General features: G+C 39.1%; 1 protein-coding gene across 1 annotated transcript in view; it reads left to right on the plus strand.

The window, feature by feature from the left end:
- The window catches only part of LOC149191868 (calcium-dependent protein kinase 18-like), a 338,201-nt gene that overhangs the window by 149,901 nt on the left and 160,679 nt on the right, over positions 1–27,621 (plus strand). The window contains exons 3-7 of the mRNA XM_089404397.1: positions 10,057–10,098; positions 10,499–10,610; positions 10,739–10,817; positions 10,982–11,151; positions 11,870–11,996. Of these exons, the coding sequence (XP_089260523.1) occupies positions 10,057–10,098; positions 10,499–10,610; positions 10,739–10,817; positions 10,982–11,151; positions 11,870–11,996 (530 nt within the window). The remainder of the gene's footprint in view (positions 1–10,056; positions 10,099–10,498; positions 10,611–10,738; positions 10,818–10,981; positions 11,152–11,869; positions 11,997–27,621) is intronic.

Genomic DNA, 27,621 nt, shown 5'->3' on the forward strand with positions numbered 1-27,621 from the left:
GTTTCAGTCTATAAAGTTAGTTTTTGAGTTATTTCAATGTCAAGTTTGAGTCAATTTCTTGGTCATTTCAGTTTCATAAATAAGTCAAAGTCTTGTGCTGTTTATCGAAATGATGACTCCATAGCCCAATGGACAAAAGGCACTGTCTAGCTCCTCCAGAGATCTGTTGTTCTTGGCACCTCCAAGGAGCTACCATCCCCCATTGGAGCCAACGTTAGAGTCGGTCTGGTCAGCCCTCCGTCAGAGATCAAAACTCTTTGTGCATTTCAATTTTAGGTGTCCCGCTCCATTCACTCAGCTGCATTTCACTAGGGGCATGCCATGATCTGACGGAGAAAGTCATGCTAATCATTTCCCCTCATGTCTGGCTCCTGCTGGCTTAGGTCTTTTGCCAATAATCACCAAAGTCCATGACAGTCAAGGTCTGGTCCTTTACAGGACAAAGTCATTTTCTATGTTTGGGTCTAGGAATTCATCAATTTGGTCTTTGAAACATGTCCAGTAAAGCCATGCAGGCCAAAGGGAGGCCCTTACACAGCTATGGTTCAGAGAGCTTCATCGTCACATGGATGGACTTCGACTCTTCTTCAAAACTCTCTTTTTAAGAAAAGTCAAACAAGGTCATTTATGACAAATTTTCCAAAAAATCGCCAAATGCTCTGTCATACAGTCCCTGCAAAGATGTGCCGAAAATTTCATCATTTGAGCCAAAATGTCAAAGGGAAAGTGAAAATCAGTGTGTTTTAAAGTCAGTGAAAAAGTGCAAAACACAACATTAGAAAAATGGGTTTTCAAGGAAGCAAAAATTAAACCCATCTCTTCCAAGGCTATATATACATGTTTTTACCCAAATCAAAGGCATTGTGCTATTACAAGACTTGGAGAAGACATTGCAAAGGTGTGAGTGTGAGATTGGAGCGTTTGAGTGAGTGGTAGCAGGTTTTAGAGGGCGCGGCGCACATACCCAGGAGCGAGGCGCACACGCAGCCAGCCCGCAGTTGAAAGTTTACACGGGTGCGGCGCATACCCAGCGCGCGGCGCACACAGATTAGGGGCCGAGAAACATTGCCAAACCACTCCAAATTTTGTTGAAGGCTATCAAATCGAGAGGTAAGCCTTACGACATCACCTGTTCATCAAATTTTATCAATGATATGGTGTTTGTGGAGATGTTTGAATATCACCAAAATGCATAAGGTCAACCATAAGAAATCACCAAGAAAATGATGGCTAGGGTTGCTAAAATGTGTTGTTAGTGCCAAGGTTTCACTCCACTCACTTTTTCCCCTCACCTATCATTTTTTCCATCTCCCCTTGATCATTTTTCCTAAAACACTGCCCTAAATCACTACCAAACCCTCTCCCTATTCCTCCACTATTTGGTCAACTCAAAATCACTATAAGACCAGCTCATTGTGCAAGCAATGCCGTGGAAAAAAGGTGCATGGTCGAAGAGTTGAAGAGTCAAACGATTAGGAGCAATTTAGGGTGATTTTAGAGTGCGCAGCGCACACACAAAGGAGCGCGACACACTCATTGGGTGCGGCGCACACAGAGCCTGTCCATTGTGTAAATCTGCCACTGGCGCGGCGCACTCAGAGCGCGCGGCGCACAGGGCATTGCGCACGACGCACAGGGATATAAAGCCCAGAAACCAAATAATTTGCCTAAAACTTTTGTGGATGCTCATCAAATTTGAAAGGTAGGCAACCTACCTCCACTCTTGCATCAAACTTGAAAGTAATAGCATGGTTTTAGGTGTATAAATCAAATGCAAAATTTTTTATTAAGCAGCAAAAGAAGCCACAAAGAAACCATGATCCTAGGGTTTGTGCTACAGTAACAGTGCTGCCAAGGTGTTTCCTACCCTACCCCATCAACACTATACCCAAACTACTCCCAAGTCCCTGACAAATCTCTCCCTTTAACCCCTATTCCCATTACATCATTCCCTTCCTAATATTCCCTGTTTTATTGTCCCCTTGGTGGCAGATTGTCAGAGCAACTACCAGCTTCATTGGAATCAAAGGGAAGCATAAAACTCAGGGTACAAACAACAGTAATGGCATCCGAAGTTTCATCAGAATATGAGGAGGAGACCCACAGTGACACAACTTCAGGAGAAAGGGCCCACAGGAGACATCACCGGAGTGGCAGACATCTTAGAGATGAGCCAAACACCCTCACCGAGTTGCAGGCATGCCCTCTTGCTATGTCGTGTTTCCATCACTTAGCATGTTTTGAATTTTGTCAGAGGGTGGCAAATGTCAGAGTTCATCATGAGTTGGCCTGTCTTTTTGCACTTCACCTACATGGAGGACAGTCTATCTTGGCTGGGGTCACTTTCACATTAACACCTGAAACCATATCAGTGGCAACAGGCATACCAAACATTGGAGAGCAGTGGCATAAGAAGAAGAAGGTGGAGAGGCATCATTATGAGCCTTACATCAAAGACAACTGTTTGAGCCACCTCACGAGAGTTTTTCCATTCATATTTTTGAGAGATGAGTATGCCCCACTCATGAAATTGATCATGAAGTACTTCAGTTGTGAGGGGAGGTTTTCTCGCCTTTATGCCTATCACATCAGGTTGCTCATGCACTTTACCAGGGTGCGGATGATGAACCTCCCATTTTTCATCTGCGGGAACATAGAGAGGATGAAGAATTTCATGCAGCACAAGACCCCTCGATAGCAGCTCAACAGTGTTTATCACTTTTCCCTTATCCGGATTTTGGTGGACCATCAGTTGGGATTGCAGGGTATTGCTTGGGAGGACTTCATCTCCCGTGACTTCTTCAGCGCTCCACAGGTAGTATCAGAGGCAGAGCATGAGATAGGGGGCCCATCTCATCAGTATGAGTGACATGAGACTGCTACTATGCCAGTATACATCACCTATCAGAGAGGCAGTAGATCCTTATTTGCAGCAGCAAAGCGAGTGTTATCTCTACCCGGGGTGGAAGGGGCCTCGCTTCCGACATCAGCATCACAGGAGCAGGGTAAGGGTAAGGAGCCAGTGCAGGAGGAAGGGCCATCAGGTGAGCGAGAGACCGAGTTTGTTCTCCTTCAGGATGATGGGACAGATGCAGAGCCAACAAATGCAGAGCTTACAGAGATCATCCAGGAGCAGCAGTCAGTGATTGAGTCCTTATCCCTTGACTTGGAGAGGGCCAAATGGAATATGAAGTACCTGGAATAGAGAAACAAACAGCTTGAGGACCAACAGATGATCATGGAGCTGCAAAACATTCGTGAGCATCGCTAAGCTACTCAAAGAAGAAGGGTTGCGCTCACATCTTTGGAGCAAGCAATTAATGAAAATCGGGAGGCCAACTTTGAGAGGGTCAACATGCATTTGGAGAGGCTGTTGGACAAAGCTGACTAGGACCTTGCTCTACTGAGACATATGGTTTTCCGTTATAGGGTACGAAACATGAGTGCACAGACCCGGATAAGGAACTTGAAGGCAAAATTGATGAAAGCAACAAGAAGAGCAAAAAGGGCAAAAGAGCAAGGTCAGCTTCGAATCTTGGCTGAGGCTTCCTTGGACAATCATAACACCCCATAGAGATCCTCCAGCCCAAATTTCAAAAAAATTGGGGAAATTTTGGTTACTTGGTAATTTTTTGGGTAAAAAACAGGAATTTTCTCCTTGTGCGCCGCGCCACTGGCGCGACGCTAAAATTCTAGAGCTCCAAATGAGAAATGGCTTGCAATTTTGGATTCAACATGGAAAATTACGACTACTGGTGTCCGGCAAGAAATTTGGGCAAGATCTGGGTCTCCTAAAGGTCAAAAAACACCAAAAAATAGCCTTTCTGCCACTTTTTTGACACACAGAAAGCAGTCTTGGGAGAATGGAGATTTGGAGGGGCAAATGAGCACCAAATTTGAAAATTCCAGTTGGGTTAGAAAGTAAACAAGACAGGCTTTCCAGCAAGCCCACTTGGGCATATTTTGGACACCTGCAAGTGCCCAAAAATAGGCCCCAAATTAGCGCGATGAACAAAAAAAATGGCGTGGTGCACAGAGGAAAAAATTGCCAATTTGCTTTCGTTTCGTGAAATTTCGGTTCGCGACTTCTCCAAGTGGGCCCGCTCATCTACACTTCGGTTTTTTGGCACCAAAGGCGGCATTTAAAGATTTTTTTCTCCAGATTGGCTTCTATCCAAGTGGCGAAGGAAGGCAAATGGTTACCCCAAGCCAAATGTCATGTTTGTAGCGCTACACCTGTAGCTGATAGTTGGCTCTCCATCTCCATTTTGTAATGATTCGAGTAACTCCCCAACCCTTGGGCGTTCTATCTCTTCCTCACACATTCTATATATTGTATGCAAGTTATTTGCAAAGGGTTGGTTGGCTTGTAACTTCTGGGAGACTGTGGGAAAGAAACTTTGTTTCTTCAAATGTGTATTTTTGACAAAGAATTAATGAAAGGCAGCGGCTCTGTTTCATGAGATTCTTGTGTTTGTGAGTGTAGCAAATGTGTTTCTTATGTTTTCATATGTATATCGTTATGTTTCATAATTCAATTTCATGTTCATTTCCAGTGAAATTTTCTGAGTGAGATTAGGTAGAATTCAATTTTATTGCTCTGCTTGTGGGAAAATTTCATGTTCAGTGTTATTCTTCTGTTGAAAAGGATTCATGTCACTATGCCCTTTTCACTTTCTTCAACAATCTATTCATGCTGCGGTACCTCAAACTAAATTGTTACATTTCCGCCTACCTTGCCTCACGGAATAATCTGTGCCTTTGTATTAAATTCTCTGTTCTTTGCTGAGCGCCAGTCCCATAACATCCTAGAAGCTCGGTCATTCATGAAAATTGTTTCCAGAATCCCTATTCACTTACTAGCCTAAGGTAAATATTTCATTGTAAGTCATCTCAGACCGTTTTCGATTATCTATCCACTGAGCGTGACTCGAAGAGAGCCCTCTCCTGCTCTGATAGGGCTAGCTACCACACTGGGCGTGGTTTGTGGTTACCCTAATTTTTGCCTTCCTTCAGCCTAAGGCAGATTTAGGTGCTAACAAAGAGGAAGGGGATGAACCCGATGAGAACATTGAAACACTAGAGGGCAAAGTTGAAATTGATGCCCTTGTGGAACTATGTGACCAAAATTGAAGGGGGAAAAGGTGGTGGAAGGTACAAGTTTTTTTGCCCTCATGGTTGTCATGGAGGAAAACCATATAGTGGTTCATATACCCGTGTGAGAAGGCATCTTTGTTGGGTGATGGACAGTGATGAGAAAAAGGGTGCCGTGGGGAGAGGAATTTTCCCAAAGGTTTCAGTTGAACAAAGAAAGAAAATACATCCAAATAGAGGAGGTTGCACAACAAAAAAACAAGAAACAAGAAACTCAATTTGAATCAAGAGCAATCTCTAGATTTGATAGCTCATCTCCTCATGGTACTTCTGCAAGCTCTGGAGGTAAAAGAACAATAGGTGATTTCCTGAATTTTGGTTGGAGGGATGATGTTGATGGAAAGATAGTCTAATTTCTTTGTGCTTGCGGTGTACCATTCAATGTGCTTCGCTCTCCTTATTGGCATGAAATAGTAAAGGCCATCAATGAAGTCCCAAAAGGATACAAGGCCCCCAACTATGAGAAAGCTAAAACAATGTTATTAGAACGAGAAAATGCAAAGGTTCAAAGAGCTTTGACACGTTTTACAAATGAGTGGGTGGATTGTGGGGTATCCATTGTATCAAATGCGTGGACAAATATTAGAAACCAATATTTGATAAATGTTCTTGGTGTTTCTGCTAGTGGTGTAGTGTTTATTACATGTCATGACTCCTCCATCAGTGCAACTTCCCAAAACATTGCAGATCTCCTATTGCAATCAATCAAAGATGGTGGTCCTAGTAATGTGGTTCAAGTGATCACAAATAATGCAACAAATTGTAAGGCAGTAGGAAAAGTTATTGCGCGTACTCATCCACACATCTTTTGGTTTGGGTGCTTGGTGCACACATTGAACCTTTTGATGCATGATATAAGAATGTGGGTGGATTAATGAGCTTTACAAGAGAGGGAAGCAACTCATTAAATTTATCACATGGCACACAAGGGTAAACCACTTCTATGGCACTTACTCCAAGTTGTAGTTGCTTAAACTTGAAAAAACAAGATTTGCAAGTTATTACCTCACCTTTAGGCGGCTAGTGAAGGTGAGACAAGCTTTAACTAATATGGTGACCTCTGAATCATGAGAGGAAAATAACACTGATAGAGATGGTGCTAATGTAGCCAAGGACACTATTTTTGACATGTTCTTTTGGTCACAGGTTAAATATGTTTTGCAATTCACCAAACCAATTTATTACATGATCAAGTTTGGAGATTTAGATTGGCCAATAATTGGGGAGGTGTATGAGCAAATGGGTAGCATGTTGGGGCAGATTAAAGACATTGTTGAGCCTAGAGATATCACCTTGTACAATTATATTCGTGTAGAGGTGGAAAAACGATGGGATATGCTAAATGTTCCATTGCATGCATTAGCATGTTTTGACACCTAAATACTATCATCCATCATGGCTTTCAACACCAACACCTGGATCCAGAGGTTCTAGAAAAATATATGATTGCATTTGATAAATTAGTCCTTGATGAGGAGGAGGCTGCCATGGTATGAAAGCAGTTGAGCAACTATATGCTTAGCATTGGTCCATTTGGGAGTATGCATGCAATTAGAGATTGAGAGACTTTTTCTTCTCTTGAGTGGTGGAACATGCATAGAGGTGCTACTCCACTTCTACAGACTTTTGGCATTGCGGGTGCTATCACAGGTGGTAAACACTTCTTCTGCAAAGAGGTTTTGGAACTCTTATTCTTTCATCCACAATGTTAAAAGGAATAGGCTGAGTTTAGACTGGGCAGAGAGCTTGGTTTATGTTCATTACAACTTGTGATTGTTGTCACATTATTGTGATGATGCAAAGACTAATAAAGACCTTAATGTTTGTAACAAGAATCCAGAGGAGCCCAATTTGGAGGATGGAGTGTTGCGATTAGAGCAATTAGAGGATGCTCTTATCTAGGATGATGATGATCGAGTTGAAATGCCACACCCATCTAGTCCCTTGGTTCCTAGGTTCCATGGTTCAACACCAACAACAGGGGCTTCATCTTCATTAGTTTCAGTGCCACAACTTCCACAACCACCATCTTCGTCATTGCCATCACGTGGAGGCCCACCGCCATGTACTCTTCGTGGTGGAAGGAGAGAGATTAGTATATATATTCACAATTTACTACTTTTGTCATAGATTAGACTTGTAGGCTTGTTGTGAATTTGAACTTTTTTGTCTTGGTGGTAGCCAAGTGGCCTATTTTGTAAACATTATTATTTGAATTTTGGACATGAGTAATGTTGACAATTGCTCACTTGCTAGATAATATGTTTTATGTTTTATGTTTTATAATATGCTTAATTGTTTTATGTTTTATAATATGATTAAAAATTTGATGTATGTCTGTAATTGCTAGAATATAGATGGTTGATGCTCGAATAATTAACCATTGATGTACAATGGAATCATGGATGCCATATCTATCTTGATTTATGTAAAAATATGCATGTTTTCATGTCTTCTACAACTAATTTGGTATTTGGGATGTTTGTTTTGAATATAAATGCAATATATATATATATATATATATATATATATATATATAGTAGACGCTTCCGAGATGCTTCGCTTCCTAGATTTTTGGAAAATGAAGTTTCCGCATCCCCGCTTCCAAAAAACGTCCCTACTTCATCCCCGCTTCTTGCAATGTTGGTGCGAACATTAGGGCATCATCCTGCAACAGAAGAAGTCGAAAATTGCAGTCACTCAAAGGAGTCAAAGTTTGGGTCAAAGAAGGTCTATTTAGCAAGCCAAATTGTCAAGAGAAGGAGCCAAGGTCAAGTGAAGTCAAAAGGAGGAAAATCTGTTCTTATTCCAGCCACACATGTGACCTAGGGTTTCTGCAGAAGAAGCCGAAATTGCAGGTCTGCAACAGCTAGCCGAAATTCTGAGTTAGGGCCAAAATCTGAAGCTGTAGCATAAATTTCACTAGCGTTGACTTGGAGAAAGAAGAAATACATCCAGAAGAAACATTGCCTTGGTCTTGGAGGGGTTGTTGGTCAAGGGTCTAAGTCTTGGAATTTGTTAATTGAAGATTCTATAAGAAGAAAAATTCTGTGCGTTTTCCTCTCAAGATTGGAGAGGTTTTGGCCCTGGCTGATCATCTATATTTTGTGTTCTTTGTCTCATTGATTTTTATGTTTTGGTAGCTGTTTGATGAAGAAATCATAATATTAATCAAGCTAAAGAAGGACCTAATCAAGAAAAACAAAAAGTCTTCACAAACAGTTATCATTGAAGAAAGAGAAATCACTTACACTTGCTGCCCCTAGATTTCTCAACATTCTGAGGTAGCAAAGATATGTCTTCTGAGGTAGCAAAGTTTTGAGTTCTGTGGTAGCGAGCAGGATGTCTCTGTGGTAATATCTGAGACAGTGAGACTCGTATATCTGAGGCAGGGAAGCTTAACTGAGACATGGTATCTTGGATAAGAAGACTGGATCATGGGCCTGATTGACTTGACTAGGAGGATGTGCTATAGACCAGGTTTGTCCTAGTTGTTGATTTAGATGTGTCTCTGTTGAAATTGAAGAATTCTATTTTGAAAGGTTTGCTGGGTTTTTCCCATGAGGGTTTTTCCAGGGTAAACTTCTTGTGTTTCTGTGTATTTGTCTCTTTATGTTCTTACTGTACTAATGTGGCATATGGTTGATGTCTTTCAGTGTATTTATTGAATGATGGAATGTTAATAAGAATTAATTGATCAAAGATAATTACCAGTCTGAAAGACACCTTAAAAATCAACGTCTTCTTCTGATGGCTTCACCCCTATAAACAAATGCTTGTTGGACCCTAGAAGATTTTTGCTAGGAGATGGATTCTCATGAGGAGACACACATATGTGGTGCCCTTCATAAGGATCTTCAGATTAATCTACAAGATCTGGCAGCTGGCTCCATGCTGAAAAACTGTAGCCCATCCAGCTCAAGCATTCCATGCCCCCTTTATTATAAGAGTTCTCTCTCTCTCTCTCTCTCTCTCTCTTGTTCTGTTTTGAGTATTTTAATGGATATTTATCCGAATTGTATCAGAGCCATATATGAGCTGTACTTGTACTCATAAACGTCAGGGTCATATCCAAGCTGGTCTCAGTACTGGATACATATCTGTAATGATCAAATGGGGGTTGGATGGATCTGGTAAAGATTTCCATGTATTCATGCTTACCTAGTCCTGTTCTCAGACTTGACACTGCTTTTTTCATCTTCCTTAATCCTTAGTTCTCCTTTAATTTACTTTTTTTGGTGAAAGGCACATCCTGGTAGACCCACTGGACAATTCCCCTTATCCTGAGGATGGTAGCCAAGGTGAACCGGTCAGTTGCAGTTTTTGGCAACCTAACCCAGTGGGAACTTTGAGTGCCCACAATATTTGCAGAGGTAGCCTGCTCGAGGAGTTGACCCCATGGTATCCTTGTAATTCACAGCATTCGATCACTTGTGGTAGTCAACTGGGTTTTCTCCTTTAGTTTACTTGTATATGAGCAATTCATACTTAAGATCAGATTGGTGGGCAAGTGCATTGAAGCAGACACGTCATATGATTTTCACGTCTATTGGTTCTTTTGAATATCCTTCCTATATCTCTTATTAAAGCACTAATGTACATGTAAAGTGCACAAATCTGTTGCGTGAAATTTCAAACATGGTTTTAAACTCTGAATATTATTTTATTGCTTAAAATTCTCAATAAAGATATTATTAAAGAATCACTAGTAGGATTCCTTACTTTTCCCAATAGTAGAATCTTTGATTCCATATAATTCCTAAATGTGGGTCCTCTACATTTCTCATTTTGCAGTGTTTCATGTTACTTAATCTCATTCTTATGTGAAAAGTCATAACTTCAAAGTTAAAACTTTGGCACACTTAGAGTTTTTTACAAGTCTTGAATATATATGTGTGGCAGGTTATGTGAGGGAGGGGAACTCCTAGATCGGATATTGGCGAAGTAAGAATTCTTAGCTCTGCCTTTCTTTTCACCTGTTACATGTTTTATAGACCCCTAGGCAAGTGGGATTTTTAACTTGCTAGCTTATGAAAAGAGGTTGAAGCAACTCTGTTTTGACTGATTAATACAACTCATTTTATGTTTTGTATTTTCCTCTATTGTTGGTAGTCCATGAAAGATTAGCAATTCACCTGATGTCATGCTTCAAGCCTACTATATGTTCCTGTCTGAGATGCATTTCGATCTACTAAAAGGGTTCTGAATGCTTTGTTTTGTGGACTCTTTGTCATTTTTTTCTGTCTATTGCTATCAGCTTTATATTTATTGTTCATATAACCCTGCAGAGCAGTTTCTTGATTTTCTTTAAAGGCTAGCTAATCATGCAATTGGGTGGGCTCAGGAAGGATAGCAGGTACAGTGAAAAAGATGCAGCAAAAGTTGTACGGCAAATGCTGAAAGTTGCTGGTCGCTGTCATTTATATGGTGTTGTCCATCGGGACATGAAACCTGAGGTGCATAACATTGCATAATTTTGCCATAATTACCTTATAGTTTGAGGCTTGAGCAGTTACTTTTTCCTCTGTTTATAGTATTATGTTTGATTAAGCAATGGATTTCTGACTTGTTCCATTTTAATCAGAATTTTCTTTTTAAGTCGACAAAAGAAGATTCACCTCTTAAGGCAACAGATTTTGGACTGTCAGACTTCATAAAACCAGGTAATAGTGAGGCTGAATGACAAACCATGTACCTAGCTTAGCTTTGTGAACGATATCACTGGAGACGTTGTATATTCTCTGTTTTTGTCTTTCACAATAAGAATTTTTGTTAACATTGTCAACTTAATAAATGAATATTAATTGAACTTTGCCATGCTCTTCAGGCAAAAAGTTTCAGGACATTGTAGGTAGTGCGTATTATGTTGCACCAGAAGTTCTAAAACGCAAGTCTGGGCCTGAATCTGATGTCTGGAGTATTGGTGTCATAACATACATTTTGCTCTGTGGGAGGCGTCCATTTTGGGACAAGACAGAGGACGGCATATTTAAAGAGGTTCAACTCTTGTTTAGATATGTTTTATTATAAGAAAGTATTGTGACTTTGCTTTGTATTTTTTAATTGGTGACATTTTCCATCAGCATGTCTGCAAGTTGTTAGTAAAGGTTTTTCTCGGAGTATTAAAGGAATAGTGGTATAGGAGCTTCTGTACTATGTAGGAATTCTTGTTATTAAGTTCCTAGCTCCTCCTTGTAGTGCAACTGAACAAGTAGCTTTTCATTCAATATTGTTTATGCCATTGCAAAGCATATATAATGTTCATAAGGAAGCTGGTAACATATATACATGGTAAACATGTCAGATGGCATCTAGTAAGTAGCTAATGTTGTTTGAACTATACTCATCTAAGTGAAATGTATATTCTGCTCTCTTCTGTTCATTCATTACCCACATGGAATGTGTGTCCAAGTCAAAATGCTGAGCACTGTCATATTCATACACTTTTGTGTTTTCTCATCATGGTAGTTTTTTTCTCAAAATTTGGAAAGCTGGTTTGCAGTAATTCTGATAGGCATGAATGCATTAACCTCATTGTATACCATTATTGCTTCTGTAACTTTGTTCCATGTACTGATTTCTGTTGATACTTTTCTTTGGTACATCTCAAGGATTTTTTGTTCATATTATTACATTAGGTTATATTATTATATTATTTATGACTTGACATGTTCAGTTTATCTAATAGCAGATTTTGTTTTTTCTTGATGGGCAGGTTCTAAGGAAGAAACCTGAATTCCGCGAAAAGCCATGGGAAAAAATTAGCAATAGTGCTAAGGATTTTGTCAAGAAATTGTTGGTAAAGGATCCCCGTGCTAGGCTTACTGCAGCTCAAGCACTATGTACATCTTCTTTCCTTATTGTACACAAATCTAAGTAATTTTTTTTTTATTGGCCCTTGGACAGCCCCCTGCATGACAATTTTGTTTTTTGGATAGTACATTCAAGGAAAACAAGACTCCAATGAAAAAAGTCTTTCTCCTCTTTCTTACTTCTCTATTTATTTGTAAGTATTTTTTTTCCCAAAACTGCTGATACATGAGTACCCCAGAATCGTTAGTACTAGTTAAGCTCCATCAGGAGCAGGATCAAAATTTGACATTTGACAAGGCGCATCTAGAAAATGTTGTGTGATACGTATTTCATATAAATAACATATTGTTATCTTTTTTATTGGTATTGTTACCCTCAAAAAAGTGGATAACCCATAGGAGAATTTTTTTCCCCTTCCTACTTTGGACAGCCAGCCAGCCAATAGCTTTACATTGCTCAATATATGATGATATGCCATATTCCTCTGGCATTTGCACTGGTCAAACACTTCTCACCGTCTGGCATTCCTCTTGAAGGAAGGTGGGTCACCATTTCGCAAGTACTTTAACCATTTTGCAATAATGTTCCTTTACTTAATGTGTGGGCATTCTTACATGGATTAAGGGGTGATCTGGATGATTGACTGATTTTGATTGTAAACTTGTTCTTCACCAAACCAGGGAAGTTCGTTTTTAACCCTAGTCCAGAGGGATCTCCTATGAGACCTTACGGTTATAGTGTTGAAAACTGGATGTTCTATGTTGAAACAATTACTTAAAATAAAACTTTTTCCAACTGCAAATTCAGTTAAACAATTGTAGATAGAACATACACCATATAAACCATATGAAAAATAGAAGACAACCAAGAACACAAAGAGACACAGAAGTTTAGGTCCAATAACCAGAGCAAAACCCACAAGGGGAAAACCCAACCAAATTCTTCTTCTATTAGAAGTCAATTGTTCAACAAAGAAACAAAATACAATGAGAGAATGAAGAAGTTCACCCAAATTTGAAGATCTCTGATAGTTGTAGCTGATGCAAATACTAAATCACTTTGGCTCACCAAATTCTGCTCTTACGCTCCAAGTCTCTCTCTCACTCTCTCAATCCTTCGCTAGTCTCTCCAACTATCTCTTTCACAAGTTCAAAGTCTCCTTTCACAAGGCACAAGTGAGTAAGATTGAAGATGAGAGGCGCATATATATAGGAGCAGCAAGGAGTTCGGGCCATGAAGGAGAGGAGTAACTCGCATGCCTTAAGGGGGACTGTTATGCAACCAACTCACAAAATAGAAGAAAAAAGATATCAATGCCTACAAATCAGCCTCTTCGAGGGGGCATCCTCCTTTACATTACAAAAATGAACAATTCTTGGATGATACAAATGACAAGGCCTCCTTTCTATATATAGGAGTCTAAGGGGTCACAATATAATCAGAGCCGATATACCAATAATAATGTAAGGGCACAACAATAACAATTGTGGGCACAATAACAACAATATGGGGACAACATGGGTACAACAATAACAATAAGCGGTACAATGACAATAATAATAAGGGAATACACTAGTATTATAGGGACCTAACATGCCCCTCTCCTTCAAAAAAGTGTTGTCCTCAACGCTTGAGTAGTTCTGGATGCTTTTGTATAAAATTCTCATCCTCCCATGTAGACTCTTTAGCGGATAAGTTCTTCCACTTGATCGATTTCGCAGTTGTCGGCTTCTTGTTTCTGTGGCTACTTCAGGTTCCAATATGATTTTTCCTTCCTCGTCAAGCTTTGGCAGTATTGTTTGAACTGGGAGCTTGTCACCTATAGCCATCTTTAAGCATGAAATATGGAAAACAGGGTGCACTGGGGAAGATGCAAGAAGTTCCAATTTGTATGCCATAGTACCAATCTTTTGTAACACCTTTTACGGACCATAATACTTTGGTGATAATTTATTATCCTTCTTAGCTTGATTGAGGGACATTTGTTTGTATGGTTGTAGCCGTATAAATACCCAATCACCTACATCAAAAATTATTTCGCTGCGATGTTGATCTGCCTGTTGTTTCATTCTATTGCGCCAAAGTGAGGTTATCCTTTAAGAGTTGGAGAACTTTTTGTTGATGCTCGATGTGATCTTCCATTGCTTGAACCTTAGAATTTTCTATGAAATATGATGTGATGGATGGTGGATGATATCCATAAAGCGCCATAAATGGGGTCATTTTTGCTGCAGTATGGAAGGAAGTGTTATACCACCATTCAGCGAAAGGCAACCATTTGACCCAATGTGTTTGTTTATCAGATACAAAGCAACAAAGATATCCTTCCAAACATTTGTTCACTATCTCAATTGGCCCATCAGATTGAGGATGATAAGATGAGCTATGAGCTAACTGAGTACCCAGACAAGAAAATAATTCTATCCAAAAATTTCCAGTGAAAATAGGATCTCTATCACTCACAATAATCTTTGGGTTTCCATGTAGCTTTTGAATTGTTTCCATAAATATAGTAGCAACTGTGCTGGCTTTAAATGGATGAGATAATGCACAAAAGTGTGCATACTTGGTAAGTCTATCAACTACCACCATGATGACACTCTTTCCTTCGGACTTGGGTAAACTTGTGATAAAATCCATTGAAACCTCCTCCCAACGTTGACTAGAATGGATAAAGGTTGTAATATTCCTGGGGTCTTAATTGTCTCAACTTTATTTTGTTGGCAAACCAAACATTCCGCCACAAACTTTTGAATATCAGATTTAAGGCCATCCCAAAAAAATTCCTTCTTAACCCTGTGGTAAGTTTTTAAAAATCCTGAATGCCCTCCTAAGGGAGATGTGTGCAATTCCCTAAGAATCTTTTGTTTGAGTTGGGAATTCTTATAGAGGTATAAGCAATCTTTGTACCATAACGAATCATTTTTCTAGCTAAATGTATCAAATGTATTGGGATCTTGCTACAACTTTTGAATGAGTGCCCACACTTCTTCATCATTCTTCCATTCATCCCTTGCTTCGTTTATCCAATCTGGTTGGATAATAGAAATGGCACAAAGCAATGCTTCCACATCCTCATCCTTTCTTGAGAGTGCATCTGCAACATTTTGCTTCCCTTTTTTGTAGATAATTTCAAAGTCATAACCCAACATCTTTGTGACCCATTTTTGTTGCCCTTCTGAAGATAATCTTTGTTCTAAAAAGTATTTAAGACTATCATGATTTGTTTTTACCTTGAAGTGTCTTCCCATTAGGCAAGGTCGCCATTTATTAAGTGCATGTAGTATTGCCAACATTTCCTTTTCATAAATACCTTTGTGTAAATATTTTCCTTTGATTGGACGACTTTCGAAAGCAATGGGTCTTTCTTCTTGCATTAAAACATCACTAATTCCATTTCCTGAGGCATCACATTCCACATTAAAGGTTTTTGTGAAGTCTGACGTAGCTAACACCGGTGCTTGACACATTGCCTCTTTAAGATGTTCAAAGGCCTTTGTTGCTTCTAGAGTCCAAGAAAATGCATTTTTCTTCAGTAATGTTGTTAGAGGTGCCGCTATTCTCCCATAATTCTTAACAAACTTGCGATAATACCTTGTCAACCCAAGAAATCCTCGCAGATGCTTTATGGATATGGGGATTTTCCATTCCTTAATGGCTTTAATTTTGCTAGGGTCTACCTTAACACCTTTATAAGATACAATATGACCGAAATATTCCACCTCTTGCACTCCAAAGAAACATTTGGAGATTTTTGCATATAATTGTTTCTCCTCCAGTAGTTTGAACACTTTGTCAACATGTTGACCATGATCCTTCCAAGACTTGTTGTAGATTAATATATCATCAAAAAATACTAATACAAATTTTCTAAAGAAGGGTTTGAAAATGGAATTCATCAAACCTTGAAACGTAGAAGGTGCATTGGTAAGGCCAAAAGGTATGACCAAAAATTCATAATGACTCTCATGAGTTCTAAATGCTGTTTTCAAAATGTCTTCAGTCTTCATTCTGATTTGATGATATCTTGAATGAAGGTCTAACTTGGTGAAGTAAATTGCTCTGTTGTCGCGCGGATTGACACGACAACGCTCAGATCGGGGGCTGTCACTCTGATCCCCGATCCCTCCGTTTAAGCCTGTCTCCCGCGGCTAAGGGGGGTAGACCCTGTAAGGTGATGGAGGCCAACTGCTAAACAGTTGGGCTGGGAGACGAGATGCACGATTGAAATAAGCACTAAGATGATTTGATGAATTGAGCAGACCAGTGCCTTAAAAGATCTAAATGATTACTAGCTAGATGATATAAGAACATGAACCACGGACAACAATCATCAGATAAAGAGAGCCATGCTTTAAATATCTAGTAAAACCACAACGCTCTTCAAATAACGATATCCAGCAAACTAAGAGAAATAAATTGCTTTAAACAACAGTGAAACCAGATATCTATTTTGTGCTCAGATCTCAGCGTGAAAGATATGCAGTGATAAGCAACTGAAGGTGGTAAGAGTAATTCTCCACAAAAAAGAAAATTTTTTATGCTTTTAAATTTTTTTTTTTTTTAAAAAGAAAATTAAAAAAAATCTATCTAACACTAAACTATGAAACTAAATCTAAAATCCTCTCTTATTTTCTTCTTTTTTTTTTTTTTTTTTTAAAAAAGAAAGCAAAATTTAAAACTTAAAATCTAATTAAAGTTAAAACTAAAACATAAAAATAAAATCTATTAAAACTCTAAACTAAACTAAAAATTAAAATCAAATTAAAAAAAATCTAATTAAAATCTAAATCTAAAACATAAACATTTTTTGTTTTTTGAATTTATGTCATAACAAAACTTTAAAACTATGTAAAAAAAAATAAAATAAATTGAAGTCCTAAATCTAAAAATGATATGGCAAACGAATAAAAATTACACGCAATGGTCACATATGCGTAAATTTAAACAAGGTAACCCTAGTCTAAGACGTGACCACGCACTGCATGCTCAAACAAATCGAAAAACTACAAAACGAAAGGAGAAAACACGAAAGGGGATATACGTGACCTGGCCGGCGTGAATCAAGACTGCGAAAAAGAAATGCGACTCAGGTTCGAACACGCAGACGGAGGCTGGGGGTGAGGTTCGATTATCACAGCGTCAATGCATGCGGGCGATTGAAAATCAGAGGCAGCAAAACTAGAAATCGGAAGCGAAAATGAGACAAGGGTTTCGCTGACAGGAGCAGAGATTTGTTGATGTCTTGAGCAGAGAAATGCGTGATGCAGGGCCCAGCAACGCAGTGCAAGCAGTCAACAAACAAACAAATGCCCAGAAACAACGAAAACGTGACCTTGGCTTGAAAAGAAACTGCGCATTAAAGCTAAATTCGTGATGCGGTGATGGGATTTGATGCAAGAAGTCGATAAAATGGTTAACGCTTATCCCTTTTATGTGCGAAAATACAGAAGAAACGTGAATGCTAACACCGCCTGGCAAACAAAAACGACTTTATGGAAAAACAACGGCAGTGAATAATAGATTCAACGCAGCTGCATAAGCAATCTTCCTGAGCACAAAATCGTAAATGCATACACGCAGAAAAAGAGCAGTCAGAATGATGAGCAGCGTCTGGAATTATGCTTTGCCATACAGAACTCAGGTCAAGACGATTTTACGCTGACATTCCAACAAGAACTGGTTTGCAAGTGAACTGAAAGCGTACCTTATGAAAATCGATTGAGAGATTACGTCAGTTTGCAGATATCTCACCCAGATTTGACAGTGTTTGTTTGTGCTAAAGGCATTGTGAGACACGACCCACAGATTCCCAGCTCTGATGACGGCTGTAGGCTGAGGGGCAGAACTATGATAATGATTTGAACCCAGTACAAAATTTTGAATTTCTTCCCGCTCCAGCAACCTTGAAAAATTTCTAGATTAGATATACCTGTAATCTGCAAAGATGAAAACGAAATCTGGCGGACATACACAAAATTTTGCAGTAAAACCCTTGAAAATTTGCCCAAAATCACAAAAAATTATAGCTCTGGACAGCCTGATTTGACAATAATTGCAGTTAATATTTTGGAATATCAGAAATTTTGAACTTTACTGTGAACAGCAAGAAAATCTCTCATGTAAAACAGGAAGTAAACTTTAAATGATTAACCCAGGGCACAATCAGCTGGGCTCTGCACAGAAGAGCCTGTGGGAGTCGGCTGGTTCAGCCCAGAACTTCCCCAAACGCCCACCAGTATTCCTTACTAACAGGTTTTCCTGCACATCTCAAACAACCATCAGCAAAGAGAGAGAAAGATGCTGCTATATTTCAGGAAATAATGGAGATACCTGCCATTATTTCAGAAACCCTACAACATTCAAACCCTAGCACATGAGCAAGATACCTGTACTCACAATACTCTGAAAACCAGCTACTATTTACTGCTGAAAACTGAAATATGCAGAAAAAACAAACATCTCACAGCAATTCCAGAGAGTAACACCAGCCAGTTTTGAACCCCAAAGTCTTTTTATTAACCAGAAAATCAGATTACAAGAGAGCTTTTTCAGTACAGACTCACAGATCAGATAAACCTGTAAAATGACCCCCTAAGACCCTATATGAAGGAAATGATCCCAACGGCTAGTTTTGAGTGATCCATGTAGAACTGATCTCGACCGTTGATGAGGATCAAGACATCTCTTGATCTCATCCGTCGATTTTATTAAAAAAAGATATTTTGCATGTATTCACAAAAATATTATTATTTTATTATTTAGGGTTTTTGCTTTGTTTTATGAATTTTTTATTATTTATTATTTTTTTTATTTTTTATTTTTTATTTTTAATTTTATTATTTTAGTATTTTATTTATTTTCTAAATGGATCATTTGAACTAAGCCGTTGGACACATCTCCTAGGACCTAGGACTTAGGACTCATGAGGGGATTAAAACATTTTTCAACCCTCAAGACACATTACATCATGACTTTACAATTTACATCTTAAGGGGACGAACCCACTTTGGCATAGACCCTCATAAACCACCCAGTTCTGCGACACAACTATAATCTAGCAGATTAACATGCTAGGATTCTCCTAAAGTCCTAATAACAAAATGCATCCCGGCTTTGGGGTCGGGTTTGAAGGAAAACTCTGCCGATCCATGGATCGGTGAGACTAAAAACCTCCCGGGACGCAGATCATCATTAGAAAGTTAGGTCCACCTAGGCAATTTTACATACATGACTCTGATCTGCTTAGATTATTTACAATTCATACATGCAGACTGGGTTTACAACAAAAATGATCAAGCTGTTGATGACTGTAGGCTGGCATGGACACGTCGTTCAGGAGCTACCCCTCTCTGCCAACAGAAAGGAGGTGTACTGCATGGGTAGTTGACCGGTAGTGGTCAACATGCTCCATGCAATTCATCCAATAATTCATCAATGACCGGAATGGGGAATTTATCTTTAATAGTGAGTTTTTTGAGCTCCCTATAATCTGGACACATGCGCCATGATCCATCCTTCTTGTGCACCAATACTATTGGAGCAGAGAAATAACTTTGACTATGTTGAATTATACCAGCCTCTAGAATTTCTGCAACCATATGTTCAATTTCACTCTTTTGGGCATAAGGATATCTGTAAGGCCGGATGGTTGGAGGAACACTTCCTAGAATCAAATAAATAGCATCATCATGATCACGAATAGGTGGGATGCCTTTGGGAGTCTCAAATACCTTGGAATGATTGTCCAAGACTTTTTGGATATCTAGAGAAATAGATGATTCCAATGTGGGAACCTCTAGCGAACATAATAATGCAATTACGCCTCGTTGTTCTTTCTTTATAAGCTTTGTCATGCCGTTAGAGTTGATTATCTTTCCCAGTTTTCCTGTGATACGCCTTAATTCAACTTTCTTTCCTTTCGAAACAAATTTCAAGAAAAGTTCTTGAAAATTAAAAGTTATTGTACCCAAAGATTGTATCCATTGTACAACATCAACACCACCCATTGGAATGGAAATCATTGGATTATTCAAGACATATTCTCCCATGGATAGCTTGATATTATGGCACTTTTCAGAGAAATTTATGGTTCTTCCATTTGCAACCATCATTTGACACTCTGGTGTTGGATATAGGAAGCAATTCAATTGCTTGGCTATCTTACAATGAATAAAATTATGGGTATTGCCCTAATCAATCAACACTATTACCTTTTTCTTCTTGATATGTCCTTCTATCTTTATAGTTTGAGGAGTGGTAATTCCGGCCAATGCATTACAAGATATGGTCGGATTCATTTCTTCTTTCTTCTAGGGTTTGTTCCTGGTGTGTATTCTCTTTTTTTGATATTTCTTGTTCTTTTTCTTCCTTCTCTTCACAATCTATGTAAAATAATTTCTTCTTAGCACACTTATGACCTTTATTGTATTTTCTATCACAACTGTAACAAAGCCCTTTTTCTCTTTTTTTTTGCAATTGTTGTGGTGTCAACCTTGTAGGTTATGGAAGGCTAGGGGCAACAACACTTCCATCTTTATAGTTGTGAGTGGTAGGCTTCTTTGTCGCCATAATTTTGCTTTCAATTTTTCTTGCCAACCTAAATGCATTCTCTAATGAATCAGGTTGACAAAGGCGAACCTCATGTTGGATGTTATTCTTTAAAATCCCTATGAACACATCAATCCTATGCTCCTCTAGAATATCTTTTACCCTTATATTCAATTTTTGGAAGTCCTCAATGTGCTTCACCATTGAACCCTTTTGTTTGAGATTTATTAATTGGCTAAAAAATGTGTTGCTTTTTGTATCCTCATAATGTGCTATCATTTCTTCCATAAAAATTTCCCAAGTGACAATTTGTTCACGAGAGCAAAGCCCTCGATACCATACAAACTGATTGGGTTCCAAATATAAGGTTGCAATGCGTACCTTTTGTGTGCTTTGCACATTATGGAGATCGAAATATTGCTCCATCTATAGTATCCATGTTACGAGATCCTTGCCATCAAACTTCCTCATATCGATCTTTGGAGCATGGTGGGTCTTCAATCCAACGTTAGAGTCTATGAAATCATGACTAACATTTAGTTTGTTCTCATCACGAGTTTCCTGTACTACCCTTTCGCCATTAGTAAGCATTTGTTGTAGCAACTTTGTTAAACCTGTCTTCAAATCTTGCATGTTGCCTTTAAGTTTTGCTTCTATACCATCCATCTTAGCTTCCATGCCATCCATCTTAGCTTCCATTCCATTCTTTAAACCATTCATCTTAGCTTCCACGCTTTTCTTTAAACCATCCATCTTAGTTTCCACACCATCCATCTTAGCTTCCACGCCTTTCCTTAAACTATCCATCTTAGCTTCTATTACTTTTTGTGAGAGTGAATTTTGTTGCACTTGGTCTTGTAATTTTGATATATCATGTTGCATTTCTTCCTCTTCTTCATGAGTCATGTTAGAGCTTACAGGTTGCTTACTAGGTGTTTCCATTTTCTTTCTTCGGGGCATCAATTAATGATAATAATAATAATAATTCACTATAGCTTTAGACCAAACTTATGCAAAATTAAAAAAAAAACCACACACCTCTTTTCACTTTATAGGAGCTCGATATTGAATTTGTTGTCTCTGTAATTTCGGATCTCCAAGGTCTGAAATTGCTTCCTGCAGTAGCCCTCTGAATCCTCTTTCCAACTCTGCAAGTTTGATCAAGATTGGATTCTCCAAGGAAGAGTTATGCCAAATCTCCCATGATGCGCTGATTATAGACTAGTTCAATAGAGCGAAATTGTACGAAGTCGCACGTGTCATTGTTTCGACCTTAGAACCTGAAACTGATACATAGAAAACTATAGGCCGTCCTCTTTCTAGAAATTTTTACGAAATTTCAATCTGATGCTCAGAGAGAAAGTTATGACGATTTTCTCTAGGTCACCTGTTTGAGATATAATTCGGGAGCTTGCAAAAACCCTAACTTCCTTGGATCATGTCTCTGAAAATATAGTGAGACAAGATTTGAAATTTGGACCCGAGGTTCAGCGAGATTTCGGCTCAAGTGGGTTTCTTTTTAGCTTCTGAAACGTCACAAGAAAAAGGTTATAGTGAAAATGCCACGACGAAACCCTAGAATCCAAAGCTCTGATATCAAATGTTATGCAACCAACTCACAAAATCGAAGAAAAAAGATATCAATGCTTTCAGAATCAACCTCTTCAAGCGAGCATCCTCCTTTACATTACAAAAATGAAAAATTATTGGATGATACAAATGACAAGACCTCCTTTTTATATATGGGAGTCTATGGGGTCACAATATTTTTTTCCCGAGGAAAAAATCCGTAATTTCCATTAATTTCAGAAAATTACATGTTGTAGATGCTTAACGCATATGCAGAAGTGTGGTCAATGCCACTTACAATAACTATACTTAAAGAGAAGTATACAGAAAAGCCCTCAGATAGGGCAGCAAGAAAAAGGGTATGTAAACCTCAAACTAGTATGTGGACAGACCAGGAGGATAGCCATACCCATTACAAACAAAACAACAAAAAAGAAAACAGCTCCAGAGGAATGTGTAGAAGATTCAAATGGCCGCCCAGACAAGGAGGAGAGGCACGAAATGAGGTAGAGGGCAGCAAAATAGCCACTCCTCCCCCACCCCCTCAAACTCTCCTCCTAATACCGAAGAAACCAAAGGAAGATACCACCCATATATCTTAGCAGCCTGCAGAAAAAACAACCAGAAACAACCATATGAAGCGGCACGAAACGATGCAGAGATAGACTCCACACCCCAGTTACCTCAACGCTCCAGATAACTGCAGAGGTATGCCAACATTCGACCAAAAATAGGACCAAAAGCCTCAACAGGGGAACCCATTAGGTCCCAACCAGAGCAGAGGCGATCCGGGGGCAGAGGCGGCTAGGGCAGCCACCTCGCCCCCAAGAAGAGAAAAACTAGAGACCAGAAGCACTCCACACCCGCGCCGCGGCTCAGATCCAATAACGCCAAAGGCCAAAAACACCTTGGTATAGTCCGCCAAAACAGAGCAGCGTGGAGAGTCGAGCAGTAACCCGCCGAGAACCAGGAAGAACGCCGCCGTGTCCCGACTTAATGCACGAAGTAAGTCCCCGGGAACTCTTAAGATGATCTCAGAATGCAAGATGTGCGAACCTCCAACCTTGGACCGTCAGAGCCGAAGACGAGAAAAAGGAATAGAGCCGCGCTATGGAACAACGATTCGATTCTGCAGAAAGAAGTGAAGGCCGAAGATGTATCCCCGCCCCAGGCAGAGTAGGAACCGCAGAACAGAGGCGGCCTTGCCGCCGCAGGTGCAACGGCGGCAGTAGGTCAAAAAATCCTATCTCCTCCGCAGGCAGAGCTCAGAGCCGCGTTCATCTTCTCCTTTTCACACCTCCTATGGGGTCACAATATAATCAGAGTCGGCATAAAAATAATAATATAAGGGCACAACAAATAAAAATAGTGGGTTTTTATGGGGCACAATAATAACAATATGGGGACAACATGAGCACAACAATAACAATAAGGGGTACACTGGCAATAATAATAAGGGAATACATTAGTATTATAGGGACCTAACAGGGAGTTACATATGCCATTTAGGGAGTAACACATGCCTTTGTAACTCATGCCATTAAGGAGGTACGCTTGCGCTTGTAACTTATGCCATAAAGGAGATACGCTTAACTTTTGTAACTCATGCCATAAAGAGGAGTACGCATGCCTTGAAGGAGAGAGTGTAACTTATGCATTGAAGAGTGCGTAAGAGGAATCTTTTATGACAAGACTTTAATGTGTGTAAGAGGAGTGCTATGACGAGTCTTTAATGCGTGTAAGAGAGTGTAAGAGGAGTACAATGAATCCATATGGTGAGAGAGAGGGGTACGAGTGCCATCATGGAGAGAGAGAGGTACGAAGTGGCATGATTTAGTGCCAAGTAGGAAAGGTGACATGTATTTCTATTTTGATGATAATATTCTTGTATCATAAGGATAATAATAATAATATTAATGATAATATTGATAATTATGTAAAAATTGAACAAGTAAGACTAATTAAGGATAAGTGATTTCCCATCATCTATACTTGATTACCAATTGAAGCAAGGTGATTTACTATTTTTGGAAAGTCACGCTTGAAATGATAAACATGACTTTCTAGTTTTGGAAAGTCACTATAGAATTGTTAGAAATGAGATTTTATGTAAGGAAATTCATCTCTTTGCTCGCAATTTTTGACACTCCCTCTCAGCTAGGGAGGCATTTCTTTCTAAAACAAGGATCTCTGCTTTGGAACAATGATGTTACAATCCAATGAAGAAGAATCGTCATAGGGGAGATTCATCCATCACCCCCATCACCCTATATTCACTTGGGGGGATTACCACTTGCCAACACATGACAAGGATCTTGCACAACTAAGTTTGATCTCTGCTTGGGGGGGATTACCCCTTGTCGAGGATCACGCACAACCAAGTCTCTGCTTGGGGGGATTATCACTTGACAAGGATCATGCACAACCAATACTCATCTTTGCTTAGGGGGATTACCACTTGTCATGGATCACACACAATCGAGTTTCTGCATGGGGGGATTACCACATGACAAGGATCACACACAACCAAGTCTCATCTTTGCTTGGGGGGATTGCCACTTGCCAAGGATCACACACAACCAAGTCTCATCTCTGCTATCCATGACCTCCAGGAAGGCTCACATCCGTCTGTCCAAACTGTTCTTTGAAAGCCAAGAACTTCCCTTTCGGCAAAGGCTTGATAAGAATGTTAGCTATTTGATCATCAATAGCAATATGATGGAGTCTCACTCCTCTCTGCACCATATCCTGGATATAGTGATATTTGATCTCAATGTGCTTGGACTTGTCATGGAACACGAGATTTTCAGTATGTTGAATCCCACTCTTATTGTCACAGTTAATTACTGTCGTATCTAATACATGCTCAAACAACTCTCCAAAGAGCTTTCTTAGCCATACTGACTCATAGCTAGCCATGCTAGCAACAATCTACCCAACTTTAGCCGTGGTTAGGGCTACAAAATTTTGCTTTCTGCTCATCCAAGATATCATGGCAGTTCCCAAGCTGAAGCAACACCTAGATCTGCTTTTTCCATCAGTAGAGTTACCTACCCAATCAACATTAGAGTACCCATGTAGTCTTACATCTCTGACAGTATATTTCAATCCAAGATTGATGGTCCCATGTAGATATCTCAATATATGCTTTGTAGCAATCCAGTGTGCATGTGATGGCTTAATCATATATTGGCTCAGAGTATTAACTGCAAAAAATATGTCCGGTCTAGTGTTCACTAAGAACATTAGTGCCCCAATCAATTGATGATACTTTGAAAGATTAGCCAAATAACGTCATGCAACCTCACCGCATAGCTTTTTAAAATTCATCTCCATTGGAGTATTCATGGACTTACAATTGTTTCTCATAAATTTTTCTGACGACAATTCGTGGACGACGGATCTCCAGTAAATTTTTGCAGTTTTTGTGGGGAATTTTGGAAACTAATTATAGCTCTGAGATCCTCTTGAAAAGTTACCAAAATTAAAAAAAATCAGTTGAATCGGAGTCTGGATGAGGGAGATATCGCTGATTTAAAATCAACTGTTTTGTAGAAATTTTTCTGACGACATTTAGTGGAAGACAACTCTCCAGTAAATTTTTGCAGTTTTTGTGGGGAATTTTGAGAAAATAATTGCAGATTCAAGATCCTCTTGAAAAATCACCTAATTTAAAAAAAATAAATCAATCGAATCAGAGTTCGGAAGAGGGAGATATCGCTGATTTAAAATCAATGATTTTATTTTTTATTTTTATTTTTATCTATTTTTAGAATTTTTTGTGACGGCGGGAAAGTTGCAACGTGAATCTGAGTTTCCAGATTGTCTAGATCAGGATTTCAATTTCATGGGAAGATGCAGAAAGACCGTTCCATTCCGAAAATAGGCTATAGTAAGGATTCTGAGCCATATTGACCGGGTTATGTCCATTTTAAATTTTCGTCTAAGTGAGTGATTTTCTTCAAAACCCTAACTCTATATTTTAAGGCTTCTAGCAAGATGTTTTTTTTACAGGAAAGGAGGATGGTCTTACTATTGAAGAATACCTAACATATAGGAAGTCAAACTACCCAATAATTTGGTCATTAGGACCATGGATTGATTTCAAGAATGAAGCGGCCATATAGTGGAAATCACTTAATCAGGATCAACTAAGGAAACTTCCTGATGAAGATATTGAAAAATTCTTGTTGAACAAGTGGTCTCATGATAAGAAGACAGACGATAAGAGCCATAAAAGATCATTTTCTACTAATCTTTCCATATTAAAGGTTCATGGAAGTATTCAAAAAGAGAAGACATTGTGTTTATCAACCCTAGTTGCAAGCATACTTTTATCAATTTTAATTTGGCAAAAAAATTGCAAGTTTCAACAAAACATATTGTCAAAACACTGGTTGATAATGAGGATGTTCAAATATTTAAAGATTTGAAGATTCCTATGGATAAGTATGTGTTGCATTCTAATTTTTATACTTCAGATATGGATAATGTGGAGGTTGTTTTGGGATACCCTTGGATGGAATCTGTGGGTACTGTCAATATTAATGTGCATAAGAAATTCATGAAGCTCTGTTATAAAAAGGAGAAAATTACATTGTAGGATATTCCCATTAAGAACTAGGCAAAGACTGTGGAGGCAGAAACACAAAGCTCTAATGACAGTGACACATTAGATGATGAGCCTTTAATGGTCGACAACCAAACACAAACATCAAACCAGGTACCAGAAAAAGCATCAAACACCACTCAGGCACCAATAGTGGAGGTACCAGAAAAAACACCAGACACCACTCAGGCACCAATAGTAGAGGAATTAACGAAAGATATTCCATCAGTTAAAGATTCAACATATCACCACCCACATCACCCAGCAAGACAACAACCAGCAAGGTGGCAACGAATTAGCAACAAGGACAACAACCCCAGGACAACAGATAGAGCAGTGCGACGATCCACCCACAACGCATTAACATAGAGGAACTGCCAGGATCAAATTCCATCTCAAGCGAGCAAGGCACCGACTAGATCGAGTGTTCACCTTTCTCTGGGATGGTTAGATGCACGTGCATGGTACCAGTGGACTACTCTTTTGAGTAGATCTTATTATTTGTGTTCTTCTCATGTTTCTGGGACAAAACGTGTTTAAGGGGGTGGAATGTAATATACCTAGGGGGAATAATATGGGGTACAAAGGGAATAATATGATGTAATGATTAAGGGTGATAAATACATGGACCATAGTTTATAAAGTGATTAACCTACATTATGCAAGGGACCACAAGTAGTTAGGATATAATGTGATAAGCCCATGGTATTGGATGTATGGTATTTAGAAACCCATGGTACTATATGTAGGAAGCTTATATAGAGGCTAGAGACTCCCCATTGAGGATGTCAAGTATTGTTTTGTATTGACGAGCATATGACTTGTGGAGTGATCTCCTTCCTTAAGGAGTAGTTATATGGTGTTACCCTACCTCTATATTTATTTTACAAGGTACCTATTTTCTATAAGCTTTAGAAACATACCTT

This window comes from Pinus tabuliformis, chromosome 2_2, assembly GCF_031772625.1.
Source record: "Pinus tabuliformis cultivar Carrire ecotype Pingquan chromosome 2_2, CPIR1, whole genome shotgun sequence".
NCBI classification, from domain to species: Eukaryota; Viridiplantae; Streptophyta; class Pinopsida; order Pinales; family Pinaceae; genus Pinus; species Pinus tabuliformis.